The sequence below is a fragment of the Diplotaxodon limnothrissa genome, linkage group LG12, assembly GCF_057381915.1.
Source record: "Diplotaxodon limnothrissa isolate DT_005_m linkage group LG12, D_limnothrissa_male_GT1.1, whole genome shotgun sequence".
Taxonomy (NCBI): Eukaryota; Metazoa; Chordata; class Actinopteri; order Cichliformes; family Cichlidae; genus Diplotaxodon; species Diplotaxodon limnothrissa.
In genome coordinates this window covers 27,058,673-27,070,207 of record NC_140607.1, presented here as the reverse complement: position 1 = coordinate 27,070,207, position 11,535 = coordinate 27,058,673, and the positions used below count along the sequence as shown (strand labels likewise).

The 11,535-nt window shown below is 41.4% G+C and overlaps 1 protein-coding gene across 1 annotated transcript in view; it reads right to left on the bottom strand.

Annotated features, from left to right (window-relative positions):
• Window positions 1-5,164: 5,164 nt before the first annotated feature.
• Window positions 5,165-11,535, bottom strand: part of loxhd1b (lipoxygenase homology PLAT domains 1b) — a 32,784-nt gene continuing 26,413 nt past the window's right edge. The window contains 6 exon segments of the mRNA XM_085368546.1: window positions 5,165-5,645; window positions 5,722-5,877; window positions 6,115-6,247; window positions 6,382-6,552; window positions 8,285-8,470; window positions 8,827-9,004. Coding sequence (XP_085224672.1) covers window positions 5,165-5,645; window positions 5,722-5,877; window positions 6,115-6,247; window positions 6,382-6,552; window positions 8,285-8,470; window positions 8,827-9,004 — 1,305 coding nt within the window.

Genomic DNA, 11,535 nt, shown 5'->3' with positions numbered 1-11,535 from the left:
AACTGTAGCTAGCTAGCTATCGTGGTGGAATATTTAATGTCTCTATCTCATAACTTTGCAATTTAATCAATATATTTATTTAAAATAACACAAAATATTAAAAAAAGAATACCTCATTATGCATTGGTCGGTGGGGATGCTTTTGCATGCCGTCTGTGTTTTCTTTTTTCGGAGGCGAGATAAAAAAAAAAAGAAACTTGTTGAAAAATCGACTGGGGTTGTTTCCCCCGACACATTTTTTCTAGCCAGCATGGTGCTGTTGATCTGGATTACATTCCATTCATATCATCTCTCGATTTTTCTTTTTTAATAAATGTTTTACTTTCTAGACATCATCCCTGCTTTGATGCAAAGCAGATGTCAGGGTGCAGCCCTTTTTTTTTTTTGTTTTTTGTCTTAGCTCGCTTCTGTTGTCATAATCAGTCACATTTATTTTCGTTTTTCCACGTTTTAAGTTGACCACAATATAAATCATATCTGGGTCTCAATTTAGTGCTTCTCTTTACGACCCACATTACAAGCTGTATTATTTGTTGCTGGCAGTTGCTTTGTGTGGGATTATGGAACGTATATCTAACATGCTAACTTGAGCCATTGATCTTATTGAGCAAACTTCTGGTGTACTGTGGTTATACAATATAGATGTTTTACACCTGGGTATAATAAGCTAACTACGTTTTCGGTGTGCATTTCTTATTAATACTCTACTAATCCTGCAAATTATTATAACATATATTGGATTGGAATGAAGCTGGCTGGTCTTACTATTATGATTTCATTTCGTGCTCTCACTGGCCTTACCCCGTGCCCTCCACAGTGTACCCCATAACTCCAGAGCGAACTGGACAGTAGCCATAGTATTAACTCAAGCTGATGAACCGGAATGAACAGTAGAACTTAAAGCACAAGCTTTTTAATGCATGTCCTTCTCAGGTTTTCCTATGTGTATGTGGGAGTAGCTCTGTAGATGTGTTTAATATGATGCTGTACCTTCTTGAATATTTCAGATGTTTCTTTGCTGCTGAAAAAATGTTGATTATTAACCTGCCAGTGAAAAAGGGAAGTGGCCATCTTTGTACAACACACTGCTGTTTTGCTGTAACCGCGCAATGTTTTATGATCTTGAGTATTTTATAGAAAAGTAGAAGTATGTATCAATAATATGAAAGCAATAGCTAAATCATAATGAAGAATAACATGATCAGTGAATATTGTGGAAAATCTTTAGATTCACTCTGGGTGGATTTTGTACTGTATTTATTACTAATGATGATGCAAAAAGTTGCATAGCTTAACCCAAACTGTTCTGTCTCTTTTTTATTTATTGTCTTGTATATGATCTTTTTGTATGTGTTTTTCAAATAAACTGCCTAAAATGCTGAGAACTAATCTGATCCGTGTGTCATTTGGAGTCATTTTAATTTAGAAAAAACATTTCATTTATGGAACTGTAAGCTATCTGAATTACACGTGTTGGACAACATATCACAGACAGATCTGTAACAGCATACAGTGGGTCCACACATTTTGGAAAACGGCACAATCTTTCCAAACTTGCCTCTGTACACCACTGTATTGGATTTTAAATTAAGCAATCAAGAAGTTATTAAACAGTGGAAGGTCTAGAATCAGGAATGCAGAGGAGAGGGAGTATCTGAAACAGGCTCTGTGTGGTGTGTGAGGTCTGGCTTGACAAAGGAGGATGCTAGGGATAGGGTGAGATGGAGGCAGACGAGCTGCTATGGCGACCCCCAAAGGGAGCAGCTAAAAGAAAAAGAAAAATCAGGACGATATTAAAGTGGAGGTTTTTTTTAGTTGACAAATATATTGCCCACTTGTTAAAGTATCTTCACTAATAAGACAAGCATGACCGATAAAGTCATGCCTTGGCTAGGTGTCCGTCATCTGTCCATCCACAGCTGACAAGATTCACTAATCCTCCTGGAGTATTGGTCAGATTTGATCACCTAGTGGATTTTCATCCATATTGTGCTCACGGTCAAGCTCGAGGTCACATTTATTGTTCTCACTGGATTTTCATCCTGATTAGTTTGTGCAATATAGCCACAATGACAAGGAAGCCTACTATATCGCTTTCTTTCTGTATTTCACGGATTACAATACCTTGTAAATTGTTATAGACAATAGTCACAGTAAGCCAGATGAGCTACTTATGACAATGAAGTTCTGTTTTTTGTATTTCTTATGCAATCCAAGATTACCTGAAATCTGAAAATCATAGATAATGTCCATGTGGTGATACACTTATTTAAAAATAACAATCAACATATAAAGAAATAACTGGGACACTGTAAAATGTTACTCTAATGATCACATTATGCGTGTGATTATGTGTATGTGTAGGTCTTTATCTAATAATAATAATGGATTGCATTTAGCGCTTTTCAAGGCACCCAAAGCGCTTTACAATTCCATTATTCATTCACTCTCAAATTCACACACTGGTGTAGGCAGCTACAGTTGTGGCCACAGCTGCCCTGCGGCAGACTGACAGAAGCGAGGCTGCCATATCACACCATCTGCCCCTCTGGCCAACACCAGTAGGCGGTAGGTGAAGTGTCTTGCCCAAGGACACAACGACCAGGACAGAGAGCCCGGAGAGAACCGGTGACCTTCCGGTTACAGATGCGCTTCCCAACCCCCAGCGCCATGGTCACCCCTACTACTCCTACTCCTACTACTCCTCAACAGGTGGGCCAATCCAAACAAGACTGCACAAACATGGAATCTGTATGTTAAAAAAAGTTTTGTAATATTTATTATAAATTATGAATACATTGTTTTGAATTTGGTTTATATTATGTTTATTTCATCATCCCCCTACAAATGTTATATGTTCTCCTTTTGTCTTTGTTTCACGTGTCACGTTCAGTGTATCTCGTCCATACTTAACGGTCAACAAAATTTGATCTGTGATGTAATGAAGCATCACTGTGTATTAGTTCTGGTGGATTATGCAACGTGATATCCCGAAGCAGTGCCACTGTGCACTATTTCTAAGAGTGCAGCGCAGGCGCTGTTTCAGGTCGTCTCCTGATTTGGCATCCCGAAAGAGATACTGACTGACTGGTAGGTACTGGTCTGTTTGGACCAGCATCCACTACCTTCAGACTGCTTCTCTGGTGACTCTGGTGAAGGAGACAGATGAGTTAGGACCAGAGATGCCAAATTCCACCATTCCATCCTCCATTCATTGTGATAACCATCTCACACAGGCCCAGAGAGCGGATGTTGCTGCATTGCAACAGCATTTTGCAGATGTGTTCTCCCTCCTGCCCAGCCATACCAATCTCATAGAGCACCATTTTGAAATATGCCCAGGCGTGATGGTGCGTTCATGGCCCTGCAGGTTTCCTAAACATAAAAGGCTAATTGTTCAGAGGGAAATGGCTGAAATGCTAAAGCTTGGAGTTCACTAGCTGGGACCACATCCTCGTTAATGATGGGCGATGAGGGATGAGGAAGTGTGAACTGGTGCTGCGGTTTGGGGAAGGCCTCGAAGGGGACTGGCGAAGGCTCTCGAGGAGGAGAAGGGAGGGGAAAATTTGGGGGGGGGGCATGGGGCATGAAAATGAGAACAGCAGGTATTGGAGAGGGGGGCTTTTATAGCCTGAGGCGTGAAGGAAGAGTGGTCCTGCTCCTGAAATTCAGATGATATCTCTACTAATAGAAGAGTCATACAGTGGGTGGTATAGCCCCGTGGTCCTTGTGGTGAAGAAAGATAGGTCTATACAGTTCTGCATTGACTACCGCAAGGTGAATGAGGTGTCACAGTTTGATGCCTACCCCATGTCCCGGGTTGACGAGTTCCTGAACTGGTTAGGCATTGCTCAGTTTTTCACAACTCTGGATTTAACCAAGGGCTACTGGCAGATTCCCAGGAAAAAGCATCCTTGTGTACTCCTTACAGGTTGTACCAATTTGTCACACTTCCTTCTTTGGAGCTCCAGCCATTTTCCAACTCCTCATGGACTGGGTGCTGCATCCGCATATGCTGCCGCCTACCCGGATGTCACTGTGGCTGGCATCATCCACAGTGACACCTGGGCGGAGCATGTGCAGTGGGTGGCCACGGTCCTGGAGTCCCTGAGGCACGTGTGGCTCACGGCCAGAAGAAGTGTACGGTTGGACGGAGGGAGGTACAGTATTTGGGGTACCGCTTGGGAGGCGGGCCGGTGCGCCCTCAGGTGTAAAAAACAGCAGCCATTGCATGCTTGCTACAGCACAGTTGAAAAGGAGTGCTTGGTAATCTGCTGGGTGGTTGACTCTCTTCATTTTTACCTCCTGAGCTGCCCTTTCATCCTCTGTTCGGATCACGCTCCGCTACAGTGGCTCCATCACATGCAGGATGCCAACGCCCGAATCACCTGTTGGTGTCTGACCTTACAGCCTTTTAAGTTACAGGTGATCCATAGACTGGGGGCGCAGATGGTCGTGAAGTAAAATGTCTTGGTCGAAACATCTGATATATTCTCTATGTTCTGTTGTGAATGAAATATGGGTTCATGAGATTTGGAAATGATTGCATTCGTTTTTTTATTTACATGTTAAACAGCATTCCGCGTTTTTTTTTTGAGTTGTCTTTGTTTTTGCTGCTACGATTGGCTATTCGCCTTCCCTGATCCCTGTGTAATACTACCCATCATTCTACAAAAGGGTTTTTAAATTTATGCATAATGAATATTTTAACCCCTGTTGGAGTGCAATGCCCATATATTATGCTTAAGCAAATGAATTTATTTTTGCTGAACTGTTTTCCAGCTTTGCCTTTATCCCTCAAGTGATTGGCATTGGTATGAAACCTTTCAGTGAGACGTGAGGAAAAGTAAAATGAAGGTAAATATTTGTTGTGGTGAGCTGGGTAATATTCAGTTCTGTTTATTTGTGCGAGATGGAAGCAAATGGCTTTTTCTGAAGAGTGACAGCCTAAACAGTTGGCACAAACTTAAAAAAAACAAAAAAACAAACAAAAACAAAAAACTGGCTTTATCCTGAAAAAGTTGAAATGCATTTATATTCAGATGGATTAACTCTAACTTTTCCGTGCAATGTTTCTCTTACAATTGGTAAAAACCCCCAACAAAACAAATGAGTCAAACAGGAAAAAGCAAATGCTCACCCACTCTTTCTTTCTAGCATTATTCTAATATCTGGGATTGAGCACTCGCTGAATTTGTCCATCAGCTTTAGCAGTGTGCAACCACTTTCCACAGTGGAAGATTGTTGTGACTGAATTGGCTGTGTTGGTCACCTCAATACACTCTAAATACCACCCACTGTTGGGTCTAGTGCCGTCGTGCTCCACTTTGACCCTCAGCAATTCCCCAAGGTCCAGCATCTCCAGAACGAAGCGGTCTGTCCGCCCTCGCTCGAAAACGTTGCGAAACTTCTGCCGTAGGTGACGCTTGCCTGAGTCACCATTGACGCCATACATGGTGATAAAAACATTTGCGTCTGTGCCGGCCGCTTTGACGTCCCCGGTGATGACGATGATTTCATACTTGACAGGGACCAGGTTGCGGACTTTGCTTGCAAAGCTCTCGATGGATTTATAGCACTCGAATGTCTGGAACTGGTCTTTTTTGGCTGCCAGGGGAATTTGTGCATCACAGTGGAAGAAATACCTAACCACAAGAGGATGCATTGATTCAGCACCATCAGTTTTATATAACATAATGCATGTTGTGAGAGTCTACTCACTTGTTTCCCAGCTCCTTTTCTGTCACCACCACCTCCATAACATGCCAGAAAGCCTCATTCTTCACCTTCTTGCCGTCTTTTGTGATGTGGCCAACGCAGATGCTAGCGATTTCCCCCACGTGCTTCGACGAGAACTCAAACGTGTCAGTGGCACCGCTGTGGAAGGGTGCAAGAGAAGTGTGTGTAGGGTTTTGATTTTAAACTGTTAAATTTTGTGGTCTGCCTGAGAGGTTCTGTTTCACCTCATGGGATTATCTCTCCTGAGAGTAAAGAGAAAATGAAGCTACAAGATAAAAGGGGGTAGAAAAAAATGTGTAAAAGAGGGCGATTATGTAAGACCACATTAGAGGGTTTTACCATGAGTCATGAACCCTGGACTCTCTGAAGACCTACCTTAAGAACTTCTTTTTCTTATTCTCCAGAACAAACTCCTTGGAACGGGCTTTCCTTCCTTCCAGCAGGATCCAGACATTTTCCGTTGTGGAGGCGTCATCTGCGTTAGCAGTTGTTGTGGCAATTTCATATTCTGTGGCCATGCACAGAGACACAAATTGCTGCATTATTTTACAAGTGACAAATGGTTGTAATTTACTGCAAGTGATTCATCTCAGATAATTACACAACCCATGATTATGCCTACAGACTCTCAGGATTACTAACTTGTTTTGTCACTGAGGTCTACAAAATCATTGTTGGCACAAGCCAGTTCCCTCATAATCTGCCCGTCATCTTCGTTTTTTGCCAACCAGCGGTCACAGGGGAACCTGAAGGTGTTGTCCAGGGCCTCATCTTTCACGTCAAGGTACTCCAGGTGCCATCCAGGAGCAGGGCCTGTTTACAGTAAGAGCAACAGTCAATGGTGAATTTATTCCATCTGTGCACAAATGTTATCTCAACCACTGATCTAAATTTTCCTGTTCCATTGTTTAACAAAAAAAAGGTAAAGTATATATAGTATAAAGTTTCTTGAGATGACTACTATTGTGAACAGGTACTTTATAAATCAAATAGATTTGAAGTAAACAAGCTAACATTAACACTGTGCTGTACATCCACTCTTGCAGTATCTAAGCAAGATTCTGTTATTCCATCTTCCAAGTATCCTTGTAAGACATTTTGTCAGCTTTTTTAGTCAAAAAGTTGAAAATAAAAAAAAGTACTTTGCTTCAATTCATTGCTTATACACAGCTCTTTTAAGGCCCTGCTGTGGCATTTCAATTGGGTTGATATACAGTGGCTTGCAAAAGTATTCGGCCCCCTTGAACTTTCCCACATTTTGTCACATTACAGCCACAAACATGAATCAATTTTATTGGAATTCCACGTGAAAGACCGATATAAAGTGGTGTACACGTGAGAAGTGGAATGAAAATCATACATGATTCCAAACATTTTTTACAAATAAATAACTGCAAAGTGGGGTGTGCGTAATTATTCAGCCCCCTGAGTCAATACTTTGTAGAACCACCTTTTGCTGGAATTACAGCTGCCAGTCTGGGGTATGTCTCTACCAGCTTTGCACATGTAGAGATTCTACAAAACAGCTCCAGCTCAGTCAGATTAGATGGACAGCGTTTGTGAACAGCAGTTTTCAGATCTTGCCACAGATTCTTGATTGGATTTCGATCTGGACTTTGACTGGGCCGTTCTAACACATGGATATGTTTTGTTTTTAAACCATTCCATTGTTGCCCTGGCTTTATGTTCAGGGTCGTTGTCCTGCTGGAAGGTGAACCTCCGCCCCAGTCTCAAGTCTTTTGCAGACTCCAAGAGGTTTTCTTCCAAGATTGTCCTGTTTTGGCTCCATCCATCTTCCCATCAACTCTGACCAGCTTCCCTGTCCCTGCTGAAGAGAAGCACCCCCAGAGCCTGATGCTGCCACCACCATATTTGACAGTGGGGATGGTGTGTTCAGAGTGATGTGCAGTGTTAGTTTTTTGCCACACATAGCATTTTGCATTTTGGCCACAAAGTTCCATTTTGGTCTCATCTGACCAGAGCACCTTCTTCCACATGTTTGCTGTGTCCCCCACATGGCTTGTGGCAAACTGCAAATGGGACTTCTTATGGTTTTCTGTTAACAATGGCTTTCTTCTTGCCACTCTTCCATAAAGGCCAACTGTGTGCAGTGCATGACTAACAGCTGTCCTATGAACAGATTTTCCCACCTGAGCTGTAGATCTCTGCAGCTCGTCCAGAGTCACCATGGGCCTCTTGGCTGCATTTCTGATCAGCGCTCTCCTTGTTCGGCCTGTGAGTTTAGGTGGACGGCCTTGTCTCGGTAGGTTTACAGTTGTGCCATACTTCTTCCATTTCTGAATGATCGCTTGAACAGTGCTCCGTGGGATGTTCAAGGCTTGCGAAATCTTTTTGAGCCTGCTTTAAATTTCTCAATAACCTTAACCCTGACCTGTCTGGTGTGTTCTTTGGACTTCATGGTGTTGTTGCTCCCAGTATTCTCTTAGAAAACCTCTGAGGCCGTCACAGATTACTCCAAACTGCTAAAACTTTCCTTCCTTTCTTATGTGCTTACTTATGACTGTAGTTCTCCTTGTCTCCTTACCTTTGTTGTCATGCCACACTCTGACTTTTGACAGTTCGCCCAGACTGAGCATGTCAGGAAATCTGAACACGTCCTTCATTTTTCGCTCAAACTTGTTTCTGTTGGTGCTCTCTTTCAGAGGCAGCGTCCCTGTGTCTCCATACTCCCCAAACACAATCAGAAACACGTTGGCATCAGTGCCAGCACCTAGAATATTGCAAAGATCAGAGAACAGAACTCCAATAAACTTTAACTTATGAGAAAATCTATTAGTAGTTGTAAACATGCTTGTTAAAGTTAAGCACGCAGTGTCTTATTTAACACTTAAAAATATGTAAAATACTCATAGAAGTTCAACAAACGTAAAATTTGGGGAAGAAATTTGTGCAGTTAAAGAGGGCTCTGGGATGATTAGAAAAAACCCCCAACTTTGAATATTGATATTTATTTATTTATTTTTTTAAACTTTATTCCAAGCAGACAAATTAAGTTAAAATTGACTGATACAGTTTCTTTAACCTGGTCAACTTTCTAAATATATGTGGAAACATTCTGTGACCCACCTGCAACGTCACTAGTCTGGACTTGGATGATGTAAGTTGTTTTTTCTACCATCTCCTCGTCATCCACCATAGCCGCCAGCTCACACACCTTTGTCCTCTTGGGCCCTTTGGTCTTGGACAGCCAGTTCTCGTAGGTGAACAGGTACTCTTCCTCTGTGGTCAGGTTTCTCATCAGGATCTAACATTTTAAATCAGACGATGACCTCACAATTCGCATTAAACAAATGTCCACATGTGAAATCTACTATTTAGCTGCAGCAGAGGAGGAGGAAATTGACTGTGATTTTGGAATAAATGCATTAATGTATATTTGTGGCTTGAAAAATGTTAAACAATCCACAAATACACTAAAGTTAACCTAGCATTCATCTGTTTCCACTGCAAAAGAATCTGATTAATTAACGGTATTTGCGAAGGCTGAAAAAAGAAATTGCTTCATTATTAAATTAGCAAATTAAAAGATTGTGGTTTAAAAATCACAAGAGTTATTGTTTTAATTACAGCTTAGAGACAGCGCCATCCACTGCAATGATATACCAAACATGCAAGTGAAATTTACTAACTTGTGAAAACTGTTCAGTGTTCCACCTCATTTCATTACCTGAATAGGAACATTTATATAATTTCACAAATACTGTACAATCATTACTTACTTCATTAGGTACATCTGTTCAACCGGTTAATAATGCAAATATTTAATTAGTAAGTCAGACAGCTGCAGCTCAATGCCTTTAAGTGTGTAGACATAGTCCAGATGACCTCCTAAAGTTAAAACTGAACATCAGAATGTGGAAGAAAAGTTATTTAAGTAACTGACCGTGGCATGGTTGTTGGTGCCAGATGGGCTGGTCTGAGTATTTCAGAAACTGTTGATTTTCCCACATAACCATCTTTAGGGTTTATAGTAGTGATGTGCGATACCACTGATTTCCTTTCCGATCCGATACCAATTAATATTCAGGGTGGTATCGACGATACTGATCCGATACCGATAGTTTGATCTCAAGTTATAGCATCATAATGATTACAGGACATCAGATTTCTTGTTCTCATCACTTAATAATGCAGATGAGTTCATCATATAGAAATAGAAAAACTGAAGTTGTGCGCTATTTGAACACCTTGCCTGCCTGCATCACTAAAGGACTCCGTGAGAGTCTCGCCCTAGCAGCACCTGTCCCTCTCCTCCTCTTCAGTTCGCTTCAACATACGCTCGTCATATTCTGTGATATGATTTGCTCTGAGGTGTTTGACAAGGTTAGTGATGTTGCCACAACCATACATGCCAACCCTCCAGATGTTTCCAGGAGAATCCTGAATTTCAGTGCCCCTTCCAAAAATCTCCTGGAGCCACCATTCTCCCGAATTTCTCCCGATTTTCCACCCGGACATCAAAATTGAAAAACCATGTCGCAGAATTCATAGCGCGGCGCGGCCCAGCCTATTCCAGTTTCCAGATACTTAGTTTTAATATTACTCTTATTTCTCTTTCTGGGTCGCAAAAAAACTTTTAACATATTTTCAGGTGAGAATGTAGCTGTGTAAACTTCAAATATCTGAGCCAACCGACACATCGTCTTCAAACCCCCGCGGTCGTTAAACATGATATATAAGTCACTTTGATAACTTAAAAATGTTATTGTTTGGCTTTTTCAGTGTTTTATTTGTTCGCGAGTAAATCGGTTTGGCTGAGAATAAAGTTATTAGATTAGATTAAATTAAATTTAACTTTATTAATCCCTCGAGAGGGTTCCTTTTTCACACAGCTGAATAAACGTCAAACAGAAAACTGTTTAAACAGAAGTGTGAGACGGTCGAGAGTTTAAGTCAGCGCCCTGTTATATTTTAGATAGCAAGGAGCAGAGTCTCAGGTGGAAGCAGCCTCTGAATTTGGACACCCCCGCTGTTTCCGGGCCGGCCAATAATAACGGTGACATTTAACGTATTTTATCCGATAAATAAACACTGTAAACTTTATTTATCAACCCCCCAACAGCCTTTTTGAATGTCTCCCTAATTCTGAGGTCTCAAGGTTGGCAAGTATGGCCACAACACCTCACTTTTTGCCACATGTATCGCAAACCACGTCTTGGCTGTTTGTGGATGTAAAATACGTCCGCAAATTACTCCAATTACGCTCAGCCATTGTTGTGAGTGCACACGCCAGCGGCTGCGAGACATTTATACAGCCGTATTTCGCACATGACTATGAAAGGCGGAAGAGGAAGTAGTGCCTTTGAATGTAGACAATCCGAATGTTATAGTTTCTTTCCACTGTGTTGCTGTTAATGATAAACTACAAATTTACTCTAAACTACTAAAATATCGATATTTTAATGTGAGAATCGATTCTAGAACATAAATGATTGGTATCGGAGGAATCGATATTTCAGGATCGATCTGCACATCACTAGTTTATAGAGGACGGACAGAAAAAGATAAAATATCCAGTGATCTGATTGTTCTCTGTGCAGTGAAAATGCCTTTTGATGCCAGAGAAAGACTGCATTGAGCTGATAGGGAGCCAACAGTGACTCAAAAAAACCACACCTTGCAACCAAGGTATGCAGAAAAACATCTCTGAAAGCACAAAATATCAAATGCTGCAGCAGATCACACTGAGTGCCACTCCTGTTTGCTAAGAGCAGGAACCTGAGGCTACAATACACATGGGATCAACAGAACAGAAGATTGGAAAAATGTTGTCTG